The 23,873-nt window shown below is 42.6% G+C and overlaps 1 protein-coding gene and 1 long non-coding RNA gene across 3 annotated transcripts; both read right to left on the bottom strand.

The window, feature by feature from the left end:
* Positions 1-755: 755 nt before the first annotated feature.
* LOC141768594 (uncharacterized) lies at positions 756-5,218 on the bottom strand. 2 transcript variants are annotated; one of them, XR_012594106.1, is made up of 4 exons: positions 4,875-5,218; positions 2,355-2,470; positions 1,407-1,565; positions 756-1,026 (listed from the first exon to the last, which is right to left on the bottom strand). It is a non-coding gene; the product is annotated as an uncharacterized LOC141768594 (long non-coding RNA). The 2 variants fall into 2 exon arrangements; XR_012594105.1 differs by having other exon boundaries at positions 762-1,026; positions 4,886-5,212.
* Positions 5,219-10,386: 5,168 nt separating this feature from the next.
* On the bottom strand, positions 10,387-23,383 carry enc3 (ectodermal-neural cortex 3). Its single transcript, XM_074635294.1, has 4 exons — positions 23,125-23,383; positions 20,083-21,117; positions 19,227-19,997; positions 10,387-11,978 (listed from the first exon to the last, which is right to left on the bottom strand). The coding sequence occupies exons 2-3, from the start codon at positions 21,103-21,105 to the stop codon at positions 19,251-19,253; spliced, it is 1,770 nt and encodes a 589-aa protein (XP_074491395.1). The 5' UTR covers positions 21,106-21,117; positions 23,125-23,383; the 3' UTR covers positions 10,387-11,978; positions 19,227-19,250.
* Between the last annotated feature and the right edge of the window lie 490 nt (positions 23,384-23,873).

Below are 23,873 nucleotides of genomic sequence, written 5' to 3'. Positions count from 1 at the left end.
ACTATTGACGCTCTGTTCTGCAATTCTTTAATGCTATTTATCTTTCATTTCTACAACCGATGATAATTTCAGCAGCTGTGCACACAGTCGCTTCCCTAAACTTTGACATATGAACATTTAAAGAGCTTACTTCCCCAAACCAAGGGAGGAGGGAAGAGAACATTTGTGGTTATAATGTAACGGCAACATGATGATAACTTTTTTTCTTTCTCCTAACATTAGGTATACTGGAGAACCCATGGGGGTGATAGAAACACACCTGTCCAGAGACAAACAGCCCTGTACCAGCAAAGAAGAGTGCTGACATGATTGAACATTACTTCAACAACTGCACAATTATTGGTGATATCCAGATAAATGTTAATATTACACCAAGCTTTATGCATGTTTTCCGCTGCATCTATGTGTTGCCATGGCAACCATTCAGCTAAATGTCGCTGAAGGACTACATTGTTTGGTGGAAGAATGATTACTTGTTATTAATAAATGATTGCATTTTTTTTGTTGCTGGGTGTATATCTTATGAAAGCTTTCCAGGTATATGTAGTAACTGTTTTTCAAAAGCAATAAGCCACTTGAGGCCATGATTTACAGTGATTTTACAACTGCTGTAAAATAGTTGTAAATCATGGCCTCTTGTGGTTTATTGCTTAAATATCTATCTTTGGCGTCAGGGCTCCACTCTCACCACTCCTTGAAAGCATAGCTGTCTCAACAACTCTGACAACATAAAAGAGGCTGCAATGGACCGCATTCAAATACACATTTTAAACTTGCAACCTCGACTGAAAAACCCTAAAACTAGCTGTACTAGTCGGCACATTTTTAGACACTTAAAAAACACTAAATTCTCAAAAAGTGCATCAGTATGCCTCATCTAAGCAACCCAACCTTTTTACACCATGCCATTTTGAATTGCAATCGTTGAAGTTGATTTCAGTTCTTGCTTCTGGCCTGCTGTTTAGTATGACGCAGTTTGGAGATTTGTGTTTCTCATTCACTCCATCTTCTCCGGATGCATCGATACTAAAAGGTATAAGAAAACTACCCATTACACATTGTACTACTTAAATATCAAATTTCATCAAGTGTATAAATCTTCACAGTTTTATTGTAAGAGACATTTAAAATACATAGCACATTGTCTCTAACTGTATGACGTGTGATGAGAGAAAGGCCTGATCCAGATAAAGCTCTTTTCATTAGCCTAAAATGTCAAGACTCATCAGTGATAGATAAAATTACAAACCAAAACTGATTCACTGGAATTAAATGTTGTGATCCACCTAGCATGTATGATTAAAAGATTGCTCCTGATTTCATTCATTCACCAACAATTCAAACCTTTGTTTCAGGTCTTATTTACAATTTCCCTGATCTCTGATCTCTACAAAACATGTACGTACCACCAGTGACGTTTCTGCCATTCAAACTCAAACAGAAATGTACTCCGTGTCTCTGAGTAGTGTCTTGATCGGCATTCTTCCACTGATACGAGTTCTCCCCTGGACTGCAAGACAAAAGCATCTGGTTCGATGGGCTGCGGACAGCAAACACTCCTCTTCCTATGAGGACACATAATTAAATATACTTTCAATTAGAAGAAACATTCAGTCGTCTTAACCTTTCACATACAGCATGACCCACTGCTTATAAATTACATGTTGTATTACCATAACAAAATGATGTTACAGCCTACTGCCTTTAAAACCAACGAATCTTTCTTTTTATTATTTTTATTATTATTAATTCTTTTGTTAATTTTATTTCAATTTTGAATGTTGAAGTTGTTTTCTCTAGTGTACTTAATGAGTTCTTCTCTAAGCTCAACTGCTTAAAAAATTGGTTTATAAACTATTGTAATTACAAACTGTAAATTGCATATATGAAAACAACCTTGAAAAAAGGGAAAAAATAAAGTATAAAAAAAAATAAAACCAACGTAAGTTGGAGCTAGAGATCCAGTGTAATTATACATTGTGGCCGATTTCATAGCCCTTTTGGAAATATCAATACAGCCTTTTATCATTTTCCAAATAAAAAGATAGGCATTTATAATTCATATAGACAGGCAATATGCCATTGGAAGAAATGTGGAGCACTTAAGTTAAATTTCACCTGTGTTTACTGTAAATATTTATATATAAGCCAGGCATACATAGACTTGCATATACCTGAATGCATTGGAATTTACAAAACCAGGAAGCAGCTTAAAGGCAGTTTTTTTGCCAACAGATATCCGTTTCTGACATGTAGCCTAAATATTTGTTTATTCCATGTGTATGTAAATTAATAGTACTGAGAAATGCAGTTGTGTAATATGCTGCCCCCAAAAGAACCTGACGTCCATGTACCTTTGTTATGATCGATAAATCTTTCCATAAACCTTGGCTTGTCCCTCGACGAAAGAATATATGACGTTGCATCATCAGCAGGCCGTATCCTTGTCTTCCTTTTGAACATTATGGCTCTGTGAAAATAATGTTTAAATCATTACACGGGTATCCAACATGAGAAAACAATCCTCCTCAATAATTAAATCAACCAATTTCAATGAGTCATTTTTATAGTCAAGGGTTTATGATCTACGTGGCGCAGTCAACAGAATCACAACCAAGTTATGTATCTTTTTTCAAGGCAACCATAGGCATATTAGAATACGCATGCTGCAGTGATGTCCCATGAATATATAAATAGTTATATGACCATAAGAGTGATAGAGCTGAGTGATACTGCCTTTCTTCTGACATCACTTCTGGTCCATTTCCATGTCAAGAAGCCAAATAAAATGCATGGTAAAATCATTCATTATATCAGGTGCTGCTCTAATAGTATCTCTATCGATAGGAGGATGGTACAGGGGCCGGAGTGGGACTCATTTGCAGCTCAGGACTTTGATGCCTCAGACCAGCCCACTTTAGTTCACAACCTATTATACTGGAGATATAGGCTACTGTATAATTTACTATGTAGGCTTAAGTCCACCAAAGTTCACAATTCCTTCCAACCTTGTAATAAACAGTGTATTTTTCTAGATCATCACTTTAAGTGTAGTTTCGCAACTTTAGTTACAAACAACTATGAAAAGATAAATGATGTAGTAGCCCTTGGCATCAATAATCACAGCAGAGAGCTTCTAACAGGTGCAATCATTATAATCTTCTGGGATTATGATGAGCAGCATGACCAGCATTACTTCTCTAGCACTGTGAAGACTAAAAATAAACACACAAATGGCTGCTTATTTAGCATTTCACTTAACACAAGGTTGTAAACAAATCCTCGACATTTATAGTGCATTTGCGTTTAGCCTGCGTACTTATACACTGAGCATTAAATTCAAAATAACAACACACATTCTTCGTAATAATGAATAATTAAGTGCTGCTCAATTAGCAAAGGCAACTTTTTTTCTGATACCAGAGAATATAACACAGTAACCTTTAAAAACACTGCATGGAAACATTATACAGCCTTTGAAATTCTTTACAGTTTATACATAGAGCCAAGTATTGCAATACTTGAATACTTGGGTAAACTGTACAGATCTACAGCACATAGATGAACTTAAGATGAAAGAAGTTCACAAACAGTGTGTATAAATATTGATACATACCCGCACAGTATTAAAGACTGAATAACACTAAAATTCTAATGTATTCTGCTATAACAGAGGTTTTGTGAAGCCAGTGAGATCCTGCCATTCGGGTATACAGGTTTCCAGTAACCTAAAGTGACAGCATAAATTATCTATTTATAAAATTATAGTGTTTACCAACACCGCCACGAGCCCTTGCAACCCAACAACCAGCCCAGCCCACCAAGAATGTTTCAGTGGGTCCTTGAGAGGGATGTTACTAGAAATAAAGAACAGAATATATTTTTTTGAGCGTCGGTGGGATACTTTGAGTCAGGGTGAAGATTGGAGTTAAGCAAAATTAATAAATAAATAATGTCGATAAAGGTCAACTAAAGGGATGTAAATATAATTAATTGATAATTGTTTAAGCGAATGTATCCAAGTGGATATGTATATGAACGCGTGTGTATAAATAGACATATGTATATACTGTATGTATATGTATCTATATATGAGGTTGGTTGTATGTATATGAACTTATCTCTTGACACTGCACTATCACAATGGGTAGTCACAATGGGTAGTACTTTTTTTTTCTTATCCTTTTTTATGTTTTTTTTTTTGTTTATATATGTTGCTCCTGCTGTCTGTATGTCCCTTTACAAGTATATGTATGTGGACCTTTAACCTTAAATAAAAAAATTTAATTAAATAGAAAATCCCTATTATCCACTCCATGCTGATGGGGTCAATCCAATGCACAATGTGTTTGAGATCAGAGCTGCCACAGTTAGGAACACAGCCTCTGATTGGTTGACCAGTCAGGAACACAGCCTCTGATTGGTTGACAGACTCAGCCCAAGGCTAATTGACTGCTAACAACAACACCTGTTTTCAGCAGGACACCCTCGACCTGATTAGAGTTAGAAAAGTAACAAGATTACTTGAAAACCTTGAATTGAAAAACGACTCATTGAAATCAGTTGATATAAAACATTACACAATAAAACTGTTTGTGTTACACATGCACCAAAACCCTGATTATGGTAAATTATGTACATAATGTCTACATGGTCCTGCTACAGTCATAAACTGGCCAGTGGTATCCAGGTGAAACCATTTAAATCGGTTGAGAAATATAAACGTTTTAGTGCTTTTTATCCAGAAATTAGCAGCTAAATTAGAAGCTAGTGATCTGTATAAAATGGTATTTTATTAATCCCCAAGGAGAACTTGTTCCGAGGAAGAAACAATATCAAATGAACAAAATCAAACTTAAATCAAATTAACCTACTTTTAGCTCACAGGAGTTGTTGAGTTGGTTGGTGGCCTACAGAGCACATGGACACAGCATGGCTCTGAGTAGATCACTATCTGGCAAGAAGAACCATCTTCTTCTTCATGGTTTTAATGCCGGTTGGCATCCAGAATGTTGCATTAGCGCCAACTAGCGATACTGGTCTTATACTGCAATATCACCCTCAGTTCCCACTCTGCTACAACTTCTCTATTGTCTAGGTGTAGGACAACATCTGTTGCAAACTTCCCCAGAACAGAACCTCCCACGACAACACCCAGAAATCTCTTCTGCATTCATGTTGATGACCCTTTTCTCAGACTTCCTCTCTATTCCAGCAGAACATTTAACTAGAAGTGCACTCGGAGAGCGCAGACCTCCGCCAAGGCAGGTTACATGTTTCATGAAAGCTGGCAGGAGGAGAGAGAGCTGGGTGGTCATGAACGCCTCATCAGTTACACTGCACATGTCTTAAAACCTGTGGTGTTAATGCACAGGCTGAGCAGAGTTATTAAAAAAAAATCCCAAAGCTGGGTCATGATCCTACGATGGAGTATTACGGCCACATTGAGGAAAAAATCGGAGATTTCGGGAATAAAGTCATAATATTACGAGAATAAAGTCATAATATTACGAGAATAAAGTCGTAATATTACGAGAAAAAAAGTCGGAATATTAGGAAAACATACCAGCAACCAACAAAACGGGCGAGAGGACATAGCAGCCTGAGACTTTATTCTCGTAATATTATGACTTTATTCTCGAAATCTCAGATTTTTTCCTCAATGTGGCCCTAATACTCCGTCACATGATCCAGATCACCATCAAAATCTTTTTATTTTATTTTATTGCAAGACAAAAGACAATACATTAAAGGGACAGTTTGTAACTTTTTAAGCGTATAAATGTAGCGGGTCGGCACATATGCGCGTTCGCATATGCGCGCTCGCGTGTGGCCGGAGCCTCGTCTCCGCTGCCTGCTCTCCTTCACTCAGACAGCGCGTGCGTCCTCGCTGTCTCGCTCCACCTCTAGACGTGAACGCGCGCTCACTACACACTGCAGAAGAGTTAGTTTAGCTCTGAGAATATCTAGTGAATGTAGAGTGGACGTTTGTGCAGAAATAAATGCTGCAGCTCCTCCAGACCAACAGAGGTTTCCCGTGTCTTGTGAAGTGACGGGGCTCCTCAACGAGTTACGTTATCGTCTCGTTACCGACCGGGTGCCGGTGTCTTCGGCTGCCGGCTGCGGTCGGGAGGCGATAACGTAACGCGTTGAGGAGCCCCGCTGCTGAAGCCTGCACTGAGCAGGAAAAGCCAACACTAGGATCAGCAGTGATTCATGGAGACCTCCGTCTGGTCAGCTAACATTACTGCCAAGCAGCTGAAATATAGAGTGTTATTGTGGTTTTAGCTGATGTGTGTCGCCTCACTGTTTTGAGCGATGCTCGTTCATGTCAATGTAGAGCGAGCAAGCGCGAGCTCGACACTGACTTTCGTTGATTTCAAGGCCACAGGTGTCACTGTTAAGCAGCATTTCTGAATCTTAAAAATAGTTCCTTTTGACACAACAACAAGAGGATGACACAAACAGTGAATACAGGCTGGTTAACACATTTCTGCCATAGGATGAGAGAACCAAGTGGTGTGTGTGTGCGTGTGTGTGTGTGTGCGCGCGCGCGTGAGCGTGCTTACGAGCATCTGCTTTGGGGTGGTGTCTATAGGGTGGATATATGGAGAGAGCAGAGGTTAATAATATTTTTTTAAAAATCGCCACCAAAATCTAATGGATTGGTCATTGGGCCACACCCAACCCCTCCAAAAATTTCATTCAAATCCATCGCGGACTTTTGGAGTTATCCTCCAAACGGACAAACCAACAAACCAACAAACCAACAAACCAATAAACCAACAAACCAACAAACCAACAAACCAACAAACCAACAAACCAACAAACCAACGGCGGTGAAAACATAACCTCCTTCCTAGGCCTTCGGCCTTGGCGGAGGTAATTATCATTGCCAAAAACTTCACCTGGTCCCTACAAATATAAATTCCTTGTGCTTCCTGTTTGTCTCACACCATACCTTTTGTGCATTCCAGTACCCATACTACCATACTATTTAGTATGCCAGAAAAATATTTAGTAGGCTATGTCCCAATACATAGTATGTCAAGTGCAGTATGCCAAAAATAGCAGGATGTCCTACTACATCCGGTCGCATTTTGCAGTATGCAAGCCAGCATGCTTTTCTGGCTATTCTGACCCACAATCCTCTGCGCTACTTTGTCACCTTGTGGGACAGGTGAAAAAAAAAGCAAGAGGCATATCAGGGGAGGCTCCTGAGCTAGTTTAAATCAAAATCGGTGTGGGTCCCATCTTTATGGGCCCACGAGGCCCCATGCCGTTTGTGGGCTTCTGGTCATTGGACCCAATCAAGTCAGAAAAACAAGTGCACACACACGCAAACACATACATAAAGAGACAGGCATGTACTGTACACAGTGCAACCACAAATAGGCTTCTCCACCGAATATACAGTACATGTTATTGCTCATATTCCTATCTGGTGGTTACAATGATCCAAATGATCTCTTAATAATGACCTGGCAGGTCAGATGCTCTCTAAAATGTGGAGTTAACAAACAATATGAATGATTCAGTAGACTGTACTTCTTTTGGTAAAGGCAGTTTTTTGCAGATCTGTCAGATCAGATCTGTTTCTGCCATAAGGCACATATTGATCTGCCCTTCGGCTGTAAGGGGTTCCTGAGCCGGCCTGCAGGGGCATTTTCCCGGCCCCCTGGGGAAGGTGAGAGGAGGTCGATTCTGGACTCATCAAGGCGTCTTTGTCCCCATCCGGTGCAGGCGGAGTCCCCAGCTGGGGGTCTCAGGCCAGCAGACACACACCAATATTTGGGTGGAGAGGCAGAGTGCAACGTCCCTGTCGGTTCCACCTCGCTGCCTCCTTTCTTATGGGTTAACAAGAAGCTGTAACTGCTCTTCCCCCCACCTCACACACACAAACACACCACCAATGACACACATGCGCATGAAGCATAAATTCACACAGTATGCACACAAAAACCACACACACATGCACAGAGACCCCACGTATCGTTCAATCCAGGGTCCAGATTGTTATGGCAGTTTGTCCTCTTTCTTCTCCATCCTCCCTTTTGTTTTGGCGGTCTCTGAGGTTCTTTTGTCTCCGGCCGACTTTCAAATGTCTATTTATTTATTCGCCATGGTTTAATTGTGTTGTCGGCGAGATCTGTTTGAAATCGCTCAGTTTGCACATTTTGCATGACAATAGGAGCCATTGACCGGCTTGCTCATCCTGCTGTCCAGTGCCAGGTCCTCTTTTCAGAGAGCGGCGTTTCATCTTTTTATGCTCGTCTGCATTGTATTTAAAAATCCATAAATTAACCTTTGATGAATAATTGTACCCATCCTGTGGCACAAACATGTCCACATGCTTGACTGGACGTACATGATGTCATGGCTGCAGAAGGGGACGTTTTGGAGCCGTCTCTTGTTTACATCCAATTAACAGCAACCTTTGAAGTTTTTTCGGTTGGCTTTGAAAAGATTTAACAACGGCGTTGTTGCATTATGTCAGTCCACTGTTTGTTTTAGGGCATCCCCTAAAGATTTTATGTCATTTGTTACACAAATCATAATTTATAGAATTAGGTTGGTGTATGTATGTATATGGAGCTGAGAGCCTTTCTAGTGGAATATTTTCTGTTGATCAAGTTTGTAGACATTTACAACATTTTTAAATATTTAGGACATGATGTTACAGCGATCAGCATATCTGAGGAAAGGTTCATTTGATATTCAAACCACTCGGAGCTCAACTTGCAAACAACTTGCAAAACATATGGTTGGCTGTTTCCCTCGTGTTGCTCTCCAGCATTTCATTTCCTTCTCACCGTCTGACACAAACACATGTACTGTACACACTCATGCTCACACACTGATATATGCGTTCCTCCATCCATCTTCCTCAAATAACCTCAAGGTAAGTCATCTCATCTCCACCCAATGATCATCCACACAGACAGCCATTTAACATGCTCTCAAATACAACAGGTTTCAGTGTTGACAGCATCAAGTTTTTAAACATATTAACATTATTATACTACCATTCAGAGGAGTACTGTGGAATTTAAGACATTAAGTCTTTTGACAAAGACCCTTAACTCAATGTCCATTTACAGGCTTTTTCTCCAGAGCTTTCAAAGAATTAAACAAGTGTTGGATAGTTCAGACTAGTTTAGACCTTAGTGAAACGGGTTAGTTTTACCTTAATGATGATCTATTATTGCTAGAGAGAGAAAGAGAGAAAGAAAGAGAGAGAGAGAGAGAGAGAGAGAGAGAGAGAGAGAGAGAGAGAGAGAGAAAGAGAGAGAGACACCATGAAAACTTTTTTTTGTTTGTCAATTTACTGTTTCCAAGATCAAGCAAAAATTTCAGTTTGCAAAATCAGTAAAAACTTTACTCAAACTCAAAAAATAGATTTAATGAAATGTGTAGAGCCTCTGTTCACAAAAGAGGAAATATGAGCTAACGTCGTTCAGAGAAAGTTCATGCCATAGGTCCTTTTTAAGGGATAATTTAGGATTTATTTCACATTTTCACTATTGATTTGTAAAACATTCGGAGGAAATGGGTAAAGGTTAATACCTACACCCATTTCGTCAGAGCTTTAAAGTTTTCTCCACTTGGTGTTTAAATCATCTGTTGCCAGCTCTGAGGGACAGATGCTCAGACAACCCTTTACTTTTAAATAAATAGGTAAAGTATACCACAAGCTAGTAAAGAAACAGCCATCAAGTGATGTCTCATTTCAAAGTAGAGGTGGATTGTTTAATCACCACAGCACAGTAGCTAAGACGTCACAAACATCTTCAAACATCAAGCCTGCAGGCAGCACATACAGAGCCGCCTCCCTGAACCTGAGCGTGGGTACATTCCTCTCTGGTTCTCCTCCCTGCCAGTCTGCACAAACGTGCCAACAAGACTTCTTCTTATCCAACGCCCAGTCTGGACTACACCGGTTTCTCACGTAAACCTGTCCGCCGCAGAATGAGAGGTATGGAGGAGCATCAGCTGACTGACGCTGAGCAGCATTAGCACATTCTTCAGGGTTATAATGTGTGCACATCTTATATGTGAGTGCCAGCGCAGCAGAGGCTTGCTCTTCACATACCACATAACCAGAATGTGCGATATCGCTACGATAAGGGTGGGTGGGAGAGATTATAAAGAGACAGAGAATGGACTGTTCATCTCGCTGGATCTTAAGTGCACACACAGACAGGCAGGAGGAAGGAGACGGGTGTTCCTGGCAAATACCAAAACCACTCCTAACCTGCGTTTGGAAACTATTCCAGGCACGTTAAGAGTACCTGTGTGATTATATGGCTGCCCACGCTGTTTTAATGAGAGAGCTGCTGAATTCCAGTCATTCCCTGGAAAAACAAGACGACAAACAACGGAAAATATGTTTTCAAGAAGATATTTATTGAGGAGTTATGAGCTGTAGAACATGAAGTAACAGTTGGTGTAACAGTAATAGCTTAATATATCACTGTATTTGATATATACTTTGATTTATTGTAAAACTGCAGACTTGCACACAGCAAATGAGGATTGTTCAAAGAGAAAACAACTTGATAGTTTGCTACAAAAACAATTTGATTATTCACACTACCCAAGCTGGGTTAAGACAAAGATACAAAATTAAGACCATAAGAGATTTCTTTGTACAAAATGTGCAAATCAAAGGCTTCTACAAATTAATTACATAGCAACTATACAAACTATACACACAAAAGACTTCCGTTAAAGATCCTGAAATATGAAATGAAAAAAAAAATCTATCGTAGCTACAAAGTATTTCCTAACTACTTTGGACACACTTAGCTTTTGTTATTTAAATCCAGAATGGCACGAAGGTTAGCTATTCAGGTTTTGGCAATATATATGGTTTAAATATGACCACTGCTTTTAAGCATAATCATACATTTACACTTGGCATAACAATGTAAGAATGTATTCTAAAATGAGAGACTTCTGTAAAACTGTTTAGCATAAAATAGTACATTCACAAAGAGAAGACAGAAAACGTTAGAAGACGTTACCCTTCTTTGAACAAATACAGGCAAAACTATATAAAACCCTGAGACACAAAATACACAAAAAAAAGACAAAATCATAGTTTGAAACGACATGAAACAGAAAAGCATCTTCTTCGGCCATAATGGGTCACATTCCCTCTTGCGAGTGTGTATTTTAAGTCAAGGAGGAAGATACAAATTTAGCTTACCAAAATTGAGGGAAGCCCAAGTCCAAAGTCTAAAAATACAGACAGGAAGATTGTTTCTGTGCACAAAATCATACACTTCCCCAAATGTCTTCTCTCCTTCCCCATAGGCCTGGCACAGCAAAGGTCTAATTCAGTACATCAGCAGTCCAAATAAATTACACCTGAGTAAACGCCCAGTGTTAAGAGGGGAGAGAAACCACAACAAAGGACCAGCTGACTTTCTTTTTTTTTAGTTAAATGACATGTCAGTGAGAGACGCTAATAGGTCCTTTCAGAGTCTGTTAAACTGGTAATCGAGATGATACACATGTTTGATCATGGAGTGAGTCAGCTGAGCAGTGCAGGGCCGATACAGTCGCAGTAACAGATTCGCCCCAGGAGGTGGAAAGAGAAAAGCTTCCGATGCAGATGCTCAGAGCACACCTCGGTCTGCTTCCTGGCTGTGCTTCGCATGTTATATAGAGATTGTGAGGTCCCTGCAGTATACATGGCAACGAGTCCAGCTCAGGCGAGTGGCTACATGGGAAAGTTACACAAGAAGTACGAGTAAACAGATCAGGTGGGAAAGAGGCCGCAGACTCCCCGTCTCTGGGCTGTCTCTAGGACTCCGGCCTTCGCTTTCTCTGCAGCTGAAGATAATGTGAATCAGGCTGGATGGAGCCCCAGCAGGAATACACAAACTCTTCCTCTTCTTCCTCCTCCTCCTCCTCCTCCATGGAGCCAGTGAAGGGAGACACATGCCTACATACCAGACACCACGGCTGATCTGGGGAAAGAGACAAGAAGGAGATTAATGTTTAGGTCCTGTGAACTCTGCTGTATGAGGACCGACCACATGACCAGAGGGGCAGCCTGGACATTCTCAGGGAGCGGAGAGGAATGCCGAGACTTCGGTCCTCCGGGCTACACATCAGCTTATCACCATGCCATTTTATCAGGCTTACCCACATAGCGTTAATAATGCCTCAGGATGGGGCGTTATTTAACCAAAGTCCTCCTGGCATGTGGGATTAAGCTGCTCAAGCCATTTATGTCGCTAGGTAATAAATATCTGAGGACCCCACGCTGTAAAAATAAGCTTCTCTGGACTAAACACATACTCCAAAATCATCTGCTCATCTGCTTTATCCGGATATAATTCCTACTGTAAGAGGCTTTCTTATGGTTCAATTTTCAAATTCCTGAATGTGTGAAACACAATTTTTACTACAAACACTGAATTCTTTGGCCTTTCTCTGCAACCTCAGATACATAATTTTCCTCCCCTGCTGTTATGAAGGAATGTTCCACTGGATATTTGGGGGGTTGGAGAGAAACGCTAACCTCTGATTTGCATATTTTTGATGATAACTCAGGTCTGCCAGAGCAGATGAAGGATGTGTGTGTGCTCTCTATTCTAGGAGAAAGACATTGGACAGGCTCTGCTGGGGGCTTGTTTAGATAACCTAATGAGTTCTCATTTCCATGGCTGACAAAGCCGGCTGATACTACTGAAGCCCCAACTGATCCATGCGCATCTGTTACTGTTGTGAATACATCGCCTGAAGCATAACAGTGGGACACGGCCAGAGCACTGCACTACTGGAATCACAACAGAGAGACAGAAAGAGGTTACAAACAAGCTTCAGAGTAAGAAGCAAAACTATCTGCTTATACATTTAAACTCTGTAGAAGAATTACTCTGTCAGGTTGATGCAAACTACAGTATTATATTTCTCGGTTAAATATGAAGCTACAGCCAGCAGCCGGTTAGCTCAGCTTAGCACAAAGATTGGAAATAGGGGGAAACAGTTAGACTGGCTCTGTCAAAAGACAACAAAATCCACCTACCAGCACATCTAAAGCTCACTAACACCCAGGCCACACTGCCCGGCTGCGTCGCACAACCTGTTGCTTTTTATTTTGGCGCCCATCAAGTTCAAGTTTCAAGTTTACCGCACAGGTTAACAGGTTAGAGCAGCCACACAGCCCGCGTGAGCAGGGCTTATTTACAAAACTACAAACTTGTTTTCTGTCTAAAATAAATATAAATGACATTTATAATGAAATGAAATGACCATTATGAAAGGCAAACTATGTAGAAAGAAAGGGCTGGCAGTAGCGGCGTAGCAGCAGGAACGCTGTCCGTGTGGACACCACACACGTGCGAGCCGCAGTAGTTCAACGAGGTAGCCGTTGCACGCTGCTCACGCAGGCAGTGGGACCCAGGCGTAAGGCTACGTTCACACATTATCATTTAAATTTGGACCTAAGTGATCACAGAATAAGTAAACAAAATTACAGATCTTGCCACACATTCAGTGCCAGCTTTCAGTACTTGACAGTTTCTGTGCTACAGACACATTTCAGATGGTGCCAAAAAAGTATTCAAGTCCGATACCCAGCCCTGAAACCCAACCAGTAACAGCACATTTGCTGCGAGACAAACTCAGCTCACCCTTCCTGATCAAAGTAAAGCCGCAGTAGCAGCACTTACTGTATCACATGTGACTGCAGGCCTGGTGGAAGTTTCCACTGCTGCTCTCTCTCTCTCTCTGTGTGTACATGTGCACGGGTCACTGCCTGCACTTCTTGAGTTCTTCTGCTGCTGCTGCTGGTCTAATCTCTCTGAAGTGCAGATGATGAGGAGCATGCCTCTGAATCTTAAATACTCTGCCACTCTGCTCCGCTCCAACTACGACAATATCACTGTTTCATAAGAGTTGCAGCTTTATATTTAGTCCTCCATCTCTACCGCAAAGAGAGTAGGCTTTCACATGCTGCATTCATGTTGACAAGACACCAGCAGGGTCTCAACCCAGGCCAACCATGCCAGGAAGGGGCACAGTGTATTAAAGTAAATATCATGACCCACAAAGGTTATGTGTCCGTCATTGTCAGTACATCCGTCAAAGAACACCATCCACGTCTCGCATCATCAAACTTCAGCTCCCTCAGCCGCCCACAACAAGGGTCCCGCTGTCACCAGAAATGAGCTCCAGACTGCCTCACAGTACCGTCATTATTACCTGTCATCATGTCAAGGTCAGTTATACTCAACGCTGAGCTGCAGCGGCCACACTGTTCACTTTTTACCCACATTTGTTTATACGGACAAACTCATCCTGACTTGCATTCAAACTGTACAAAACACAAACTCTCACTGTACCAAAACAACCTAATCGACCTTCGCAAATCCAACTTTTCTTCTGCCAACAGGGGGTAAGACGTGTGGAGTGCCAACACAGGTGGCGGGGTTAATAACTGTGACCCAGAAAGATGCCCCGTGTGTGTCTTTGGTCTGGTCCACTGCAGTAACCACAGTGTGACGCTGTGAGGGACGGAGGGAGTCCACGTGTCCCTCTGCGGACCAAACAGATGGGCTTGAACTATATGAAGTGATTGGATCTGGCACTCTGAGGGTTTAACCTGACTCAGTCTGTCTGCTCCCATCACTTATCTTTCTCCTCCTCATGGGAAAAAGGCCAGATTGAGTTTGACAAAAGAAAAATAAGGACTAAATCTAAAGCTTTTCTATACGTTTCAAAAAATGACACACTGTCGTGGTTGAAAGAACACACACACCACGAGATTAAAACGCATTTACCAAACGAACGACACCTACAGCATGACATTCATCGTTTGTTTTAGCTTTATTGCACCTTGGACTCCCATCTGCGTCTTCAAGAGGCCCAATTACCCACGATGCACCACACCAAAGTCTTCTTTCTTTATCTGTCCCTTGTGTCCAACTAGGCCTGTGCTATGTTTACTAATGACCACAAAGAATCGCACTGTATTGACTAACGTATGAATCACAGTCACTTCACTTACAATGAGTTTGCATTGTTTTCAGGGACCGATAAAGGACTCCCGGGTGAGCTCAGAGACACAAGTATCTTGGTACAGCTGCAAAGTATATTGAGTCTTGATGAATCCTTGCAGAAACTCCAGTTTAAGAACAAAGAGCGTCTCTGTGACTGAATAAGCGCCACTCCAGTACTACTTCAGAGGCGCAAATATTACGTAATTCAGATTAATTACCAGGCAGACACACTGTATCCCATCCCAGCTGGCTGACTGAAAAGGCCCCTGTAACTGTATGACAGCTCGCCTCTTTTGAAGTGCGTAATCAAATTAGTCTGGGCGATTATTCAGCCATTTTAAAGCATCTTTTTCCCTTTTCCTTTTTGTTACTCACAGCATGGAGAAAAGACCAATAAAAACGCCATTAGGTTTATGCAAATTTAAGCAGCCGTGCCGAGGGCTGTAATGTGGCAGATTGATTACTCAAGGGAGTGAAGACGAAGTGTGTGTGCACGTGCTAAGTCTGACTGTGTGTGTCTGAGAGAAGAGGGGGGGGGGGGGGATCGTTGTTGTACACAGATGCCACAATAAAAGCCTCATTCAGCTTGTGTTCCTGGTGGCCCTCACAGCGAGGCATTAATAAAACATTAGTATTGAGTGACTGGGGCCTCTGCACTCCTCCTCCCTGATCCCAGCGTGACCTTTCCATTTTACAGCAGCTGTCTGAGGAGGCAGAGAGCCCGCCGAGGACTCCCTCTGTGGCCCGTGACCTCTCCAGGTGTACCCTGTCACACAGAGCCGTGCCCACCTCATAAGGGCTTCGGTTAAAAAACAGAGAATGCTGCTTGTGTCTGTGAGTTTTTGGAGCGGAGAGGGGGTGATGAGGAGGGAGGGATGGAGAAGGAAAATGGAGGAAGGGGGGGCTGAGAAAACAGAGGCTCAAGCGTAGATAACAGTCATTTCTGGGGCCGTTATAGTTCAGCGGTTTAACGGAGAGAGAGATAGAGATTGTCTTGAACTTTGTGCAGGGATCTCCGGTTACATCCTGTCTGGCTGTAGTCTGGTAACGGACCAGATTACACCACGATGGTATTCTGCTTATTATCTCCAAAACAAACTCTGAATATACTAATTAAAGCTTAACTGTAAAGTTACAGGCAATAGTCAAAATATTACAATAAAACTGGATTTAGGTCTTCCTGTTTTTAGCCTAAAAACGTATTTATTCTCTCGCCTGGACCGTAACAAATACGAAGCAGAATGCTTTAACTTTTACAAATACTTTTCCATCAACAGTGGCTTGGCCCTGGAGTCTGTGGTTAGTCACATCTGGTGGAAATGCACAGGGCCACAAACTAGCCTACAGTAGGTGGTGACAAAAAGGCTAGCAATCCCATACAGGCCACGCAAACTGCCAGGACAACTGAAGGGCCTCAACCACAAGGCAACATTTACAAATCTTCACTAATGGGAAGGCAGGCCACACCTTCATTCCTCCCAAATTAGAGTAAGGATGGCTGGCTTTTTTAAGGACAGGCAATGCCAGCAATGTGACTGCCTCTGTGTGTGTGTGAGTAGTACGAGTGGAAAACGAGTGGTTTCACAACTGCGTAAAAACTCGCAGTACTACTAGTGAATACTTGAACAGCTGACTGGTGGTTTTCGGCCCCATTGTAAACATGAAAGGAACGCACACGCACACTCAGTTGCGCATACACACACACAATTATTTTTCTCTCTGACCCCAGCTGAAAGTTGACAACCTCGGGAGCAGAGTATTTTTAGGCAGGCGTTAGTCTCGGCCGCCAAATGGTGCAAAATATAGCTTTGCTTCTCCTGGTCTTACTCGCTCTCCACTTCACCTCCCTCTCTCCATATGTGTGTGTTGTTTTTGTGTGTAGGCGTCCTGCTCTGTGTTGCTCCCTAAATGTTTGCCACTTCACTTCTCCTCAGAAGCCCCCGTGTCTCGGGTGAGAGAGTCGACCAGCGTCAGGGCAGGACGCCTGCTTAACAAGCTGGAAATCTGAGCTTTTTTCCATGTCTGCTGTAATTAAAACAGAAAGGCAGCCGACAGTGGGATGGTAGCTACCGTAACTGCAAGAGTTCATAAAGACGCGGTGCCTTGATCTTTCATAGCCAGCCTGTCTGTCTCCACCCCGCCCGGCCAAGAAAACCTAGGCTAGCGGTCCATACCGACAGCCTCATAATGCTAAGCCCCCAGTTCCATCATATCCAGCTGTTTACTGTATACACAAGTCACACATAAGCCCTCTGCTTCTCACTTGCTTCCGCTCAGCTTTACTTTCAAAGTTCTTGGCAGCATAAAAGGAGCTTGTTCAGAGTCTCTTTCCCGTAATTCCCGACAGAGAAAGCAGTTGTTTTGCAGCACAGAGGAGTACGATTTATCCAAACTTCAGTCGCAGAAACGGCCAAACTCTGCATGCCATTTACTTCAGTACTTCAGTATTCTTTCTTAACAACAACTAGGAAGACTTTAAACGTGATTTTCAACAGTTAAAGGTTGAAATAAATGCAAACCACAGACTTCAACAGTCAGATATTTCATAATAGTACATGAGTATAGTTCACATTTATGAGTTTATGAGTTCACTTTGATCTCTGGCCAAAGTTGTTCAAAACAAAAGTGGTTTGTTCCAGTTTAGTTTAAAGCAATAAAGGCTGTCTGTAGCCTTCTATCAAACAGACATATGTGAGTATGGTATCAACCTTCTTATCAAACTGTAACTAAGCAAAAAGTGAATTAATGTGAACGTTGCACAAGTGATGTACTGCTGTAAGTGTGGGCATTTGTTATCTTTGATGACAGACTGGAGCTTTATGGCAAACGGGCTGCATTGAACAGCACAAAATAGTACATTAGGAGAGACGTGTGCTTTGTGAACGCTCTGTGAATGTACTCGGTATCATAAAACCTCCAATAAAAAGATAAAACCACCAAACCAACAATACAAAGATGCAGCGGAGGCTGTTTGAAAAAGCAAACCCAATGACCACTGCAGCAATGAACTGTTTTCCATTGATTGCATCAGTGCTAAAAAAAAACATCAGAGGACATGCCTCACGTCATGAAACTTAAAACTAGCTCCACCACCACCAGGCACATGTTAAAAACAATCTGCAAAACCTTCAAAAACATCACTGTACATCCTCTTCTAGTTTCATCTACTGGCCCCTGCATCCCTTCATCCTCCTCACCCGTTGCGAAAAACTGGAAACACCTCAGGAAAAATGTATCATCTCTTATCTCACATGAAGCTGTGAAAACTGCCACCTGTCGTTCCTTCAGGCAGATTAGGCCCGAGCAATTCCTCACTGATGTGGTATGTTACATCTAAGTCAATCATATTTTCATACCCTTGAGATGTATCCTTTCTTTTTTCATCCCCCATCCTGAATTCCTGATGAGATTACCGATCAGACTATTTTACTTTGAGCAGAACAGATTGCCCCTAGCGTCTGTCAGCACATATGGTACTTTCTTTTTGTCCTTTAAAGCACTTTGAGAAAGGTGCGATAGGGATTTCATTAAGGGAAAAAGGGGCTAAGTGTACAGTGGACTTTTGGGGGAAAGCTATTAATCATATTAGGTTTTTCCAATCGTCTAAAAGGTTGAGATTTTAAGTGGTGTATCACACGTACATAAGCTAATAAAAGGTATGTTTCTACTCTTATCTAAAGATCACCAAAGGCTCCTTGTGCTCCTCTGGCTCCAAGCCATCCATATGGTAAACAACATGTGTCACATCACCTTTTATGAGGTTTTTGAGGTACTGACTCGTGACCCAGGGCCGGCCCAGCAGAGCCCCCGGCCCACAACAAGCACAGACCCGACCCCCGTCTCTCCGCCTCGCTCCCGTCAGTGACAGAGGTCTTGTGTTGCAGCTCTCGCTCTGTAATTACCAGCACCGCTGACATTCCTCCTGCTCTCTAAAACAGGACTCCACCATGTTTATCCAACACCCAGCCTTCACAGCAGCTAGATAATGTGTAACCGTAACCACTGGCAACCCTGAAAACAGTGAGGGGTTTTTAAACTGGCCTCGTCCGGTTCAAACTGACATTCACCTCCGTTCAGTAGTATTATCCGAAGATATTTTTGTTTGTTTGGTTTCACGTATGCTCTGACGATACAAGGGACGCTATGAATAGCACGTATAATTGACATTTTGTTTGTTTGCGTCAGTTTAAGGAGACTATAATTACTCACCTCAAAGAGTCGGTGCGTCTCTGTCTATGCCGAGAGGTACTTCCATGTGCTGACGAAGGCGGTGGGAATGAGTGAGTAGGGCACGCTGGTCACGCTGTCCCAAGAGTCCGACGATGGATCGTAACAGTCTAGTGTTTTACACCTCTGAGCCCCGAAGTAACCCCCGACCACGTATAGTCTGTTCCCTGACGCCACGGCATGGCAGCTGATCCGTTTGGCCGTCACGTCACCAAACTTTGACCACTGGTACGTCTCGCTGTTGAACCGGTAAGCAGAGCTGGCGGAGAATTCAGTGTCGCCTCCGATCACCACGACGTGATTGCCGACCACGGCCGCTGCGGTGTAGCGCCACAGCTGCGGACAGGCGGCCGGCACGGACCACCGGTTCTGGCAGGGGTCAAAGCACTGCACCTTGGGGAATTTGTCTCTGTTTACACTGGTGCCCCCGAAGGCAAAGAGTTTGTTTTTGGCGCCGACGACAGCGGCGTTGCTCACCCCCTCTCTGAGCGGAGCCACCAGGGTCCATTTATTGGTCTGAGGGTCGTACTGTTCCACCTGTTTGAGAGACACAGACGGAGACGCAGGGAAGGATCCCGCGAGAGAAGTGTGTCCTCCCACGACATACAGCATGTGATCGAGCTCCGCAGACCCATGTCCGAATCTGGCGACCAGCATGGGTGAAGCTTTGGACCACTCGTCGTGTAATGTGTCATAGACCCACACATCTTTGGAGGCCCCGTTTTCAGAGCCACGTCCTCCGGTAACATAAACCTGAAACACATGGAGTAAAGTCTTATTTCTGTGTACTTCTACATAGCATTACATTAAACATTACAAGTATGGATCATATGTATACCTTGCAACCAATAGCACAGGCGCTGCATTCCTTCCTGGGGCTGGGGATGTCTGTTTTAGGGGTGATCTCTTTAGTCTTGTTGTCGATCATGTAGACTTTATCACACATGAAAGTCTGTCCTCCCAGCAGCAGCAGGGCCTGGCTAACCTTCCTCGGCCGGGCACAGAACCCCGTTACAATACCGTCATTCTGGAGGATCCTCATTTTGCACCGCACGGCGTCTTCCACAATCTCCCGACCAACCTTATTGCACATCACCAGCTCCTCTGAAGCGACGTTCTTCAGCAGGTACGTTTCAGGGAGCAGCGCCAGGCGGACACAGCGCAGCAGCTCGGGCAGCTCGCTGTGCCTGTGCTCCATGTCGGCCTTGACCCAGTCGATGACAGCCTCGTACACCAGGCACTCGTCCTCCACCTCCAGCTCTTCGCTGAGGATCAGCTCCTGGACTTTGTCTCTGGGCAGGTTAAGGAAATCCTCAGTCTTGAAGAGAGTAGCAAAGTCTGCAAGGCACATCCTCCACGACATCTCGTACAGTCTCTGGCACTGATGGGCGTCTGACAGCAGCATCATCCCCAGACAGTTTGACTGGTGGAGGTTCTTTTCTAGAAACTCCGAGGCTGCGTCTCTGATGTCGTGAAACTGAAGCATGTCGCCGGCCTCCAGGAGCGACTCCGCGTTTTCCTCGTTGATGAGGATGCGGGCGGAGTAGGCGTAGTCGAGCAAGAGCTCCAGCACCTCCGGGTGGAGAGAGTCGTGGAAGTTGACTTCGGCGTCGCGGCTCTCCCTGAGCCCGCCGCTGAACATGGCCTCAAAGTATCGGCTACAGGAGGCCAGGACGGCCCGGTGGCAGGGAAACGATTTGTTTCCGGCCTTCAGGACGACATCTGTGAAGACTTTTCGTTTGCGTAACAGGTTGAGCTGAGTCAACAGGCTGTCGGCGTGGGACGTCTTGTGGAAGAGTTGGATATTCATGGAGCCGGAACTAGAGCGAGACTTTCTGTTTTCGTGGTTACTCACAGACATCTTGACTTGGACCTGGAGGAGGAAATAGAGGATAAAAAAAATGATAAGCACAAGTGGAAAGAGTCACTCCTGGTTTATATTTGTTTAATTCAACCGTTATAACAGTTGGGCAGGAGGAAGAGATTTTATCAGGTCATGCGCCGTCCTTTTGATGTGAACACCATAAACACTCCTCCCATTTTATGATTAAACAAAACGCACAATGCCAACAGCTGATGAATGGGTTGCTCAGGAATAAAATACTCGTATCAGTACGCTGGTTTACAACGGAAATAAACTTCAGCCTTCAGAGATGAAAGGAGATCAGATAAGGAGCGCTCCCACACAAACCCAGTGTGTGTACACAGAGACTTACACTGTTAAACATATATCAGTGTCAAGACAACAAATGGGCTACATTAACTGGCATTTAATTTAACCTTCCATCTGTAATTAATGATAGGCAAAAGAAACAACACCTGGGCGTGTTACCTCATATCACATCTATCCACCCCTATAAACATTTCAGGGCTGTGAGTCACCTCTAACCACGGAGCGAGAGAGAGACAATCAATTCCTTCCAGCTTGTTCTGCTGGCTCACATACAAGATGGTGCCAAAGCTTTCAAGCCCACATAAGATGTGACACCTCAGACAGTCCAGCAGCTCCTTGAGGATTAAATTATGCAACCACAGTGCAACAGATGAAAACCCCCAATCTGTCTTTTGATCATCTGTAGTGGATTTAGACAGGCCTGCAGCCGTTACATCAAGTGGGAGGATGTTTATGCTGAATTTAAAGTAAGATTATTGCATGCTAAATATGAAGTGTGATTGAATTTCTAATATACAGTGGTGGAATGTAACTAAGTACATTTACTCAAGTACTGTACTGAAATACAATTTTGACATACTTGTACTTTACGTGAGTATTTCTATTCTCTGCCACTTTATACTACTTTTTATTCCACTACATTTATTTGACAGCTGTAGTGGCTCGTTTTTAAATAACAATATAAAACATGATAATAGACACTGAAAGGAGCCATTCTGCACCATGAGTACTTTTACTTTTAATATTTTGCTGATAACACTTCTGTACTTTGACTTAAGTAACATTTTGAATTCATTACTTGTAACTGAGTATTTTACACTGTTGTATTTCTACTTTTACTCAAGTACAATTTTGACATACCTGCACTTTACTTGAGTATTTCCTGTCTCTGTTACTGTTATACTTCTATTTTACTACATTTCAGAGGGGAACATTGTACTCCACTACAAGTTGTACTTTGTAAATGAAAATATAAAACATGATATGTTTATATGATATATCTACCCAGCAAATAGTACATATAGTATCTAAAATTGACTCCACATTGATGAACTACATCATTTAAATGCTCTTACATGTACTCATTAGTGACTGAAACACAATAATAGAATACTCTATAATAGTATGAGTACTTTACTTTTGATATTTTAAGTATATTTTGCTGATAATACTTCTCTACTTTTACTTAAGTAACTTTAATTAGCAACTCATTTTGAATTCAGGATGTTTTACATGAAACAGAGTATTTTAAAACGGTTGTATTTCTACTTTTACCTTAAGTAAATGATCTTGAGTACTTCTTCCAGCACTGCTAATAAATATAATGACATAATGGTAATAATAATCATGGCTCTCAGTGGGTGAATAAAGACTGAACACAACTTGAAAACGACCAAATAAATATCTTCCGCTTTGAAGCCTCCATTGTTTGATAGCAGATAAATTTAAGTCGTCCATTGAAGCCCCACTGAAAGGGGGGACTGAAAGGGGGGACCGGGGACTGAAAGGGGGGATCGGGGGGACTTCCGTGGAGACTCAGCGTGAAATCCAATTGGTTTTGAGCCGTAAAAATGTGAAACTACGGTCATTACTGCTCCAACATGCGCTCAACTTTCCTCCCAAAGTTATCAGACTACAAGCAGCAACCATGTTACACCATGTTACACCAAACCAACAACAACTAACTCCTCACATCTGCTATCTTACCTTTATAGCTGATCCCGGATCCCTTTATCTCGGCTCCAACTTGTTCCGCAAGTTTGTGGCAACAATTTTTAGGCAAATCCTCTTTCCGAGTTTAAAACTGCATCACATCCTGAAGTGTTTGGAAACGGTTGAGCCATTTGTCTGCTAGCTTCGACTTTAAACGCTTTAAAGAGAAAACAGCTGTAACAAAAGTTAGTAGTTTGTTCTCCGGAAGCGACGAGCAGCCTGCAGGAGGAGAGCAGAGAGTCAAAGCAGGAGAGAGAGCAGAGAGTCAGCCTGGTGGTGTTCAGACTGACTCCTCCTCCTCACTCCGTCCAATGAGCTCAAACACACTGCTGCTGCAGGAGAGAAAAAAAGTCTTTCTTTATTCTCCATCCAGCTTTCAGGGTTAATGCACAGCTTTATTGTTGAATAGCATAAGTAATGTAAAGACACCTGTCTCTCTGTGTGTGTTTCACCTGCTGCTTTGTTTTCACTCAGAAGTACTCAGAGGAAAAGTTTGCCTCTACTATCAAAAGGCAACCAGCTCCTTTTAACAACATTAAAGGTCCCATATTTCGCTCATTTTCAGGTTCATACTTGTATTTTATGTTTCTACTAGAAAATGTTTACATTCTGTAATGTTAAAAAAAACACTTTATTTTCCTCATACTGTCAGCCAGAATATACCTGTATTTACCCTCTTGTCTGAAATGCTCTGTTTTAGCACATTTTGACGGAATTGCGTTGCTAGGCAACAGCTTGGGTCC

Source organism: Sebastes fasciatus, chromosome 5 (assembly GCF_043250625.1).
Source record: "Sebastes fasciatus isolate fSebFas1 chromosome 5, fSebFas1.pri, whole genome shotgun sequence".
Taxonomy (NCBI): domain Eukaryota; kingdom Metazoa; phylum Chordata; class Actinopteri; order Perciformes; family Sebastidae; genus Sebastes; species Sebastes fasciatus.
The sequence above is the reverse complement of the archived record's forward strand: the minus strand, read 5'-3'. Positions and strand labels throughout refer to the sequence as shown.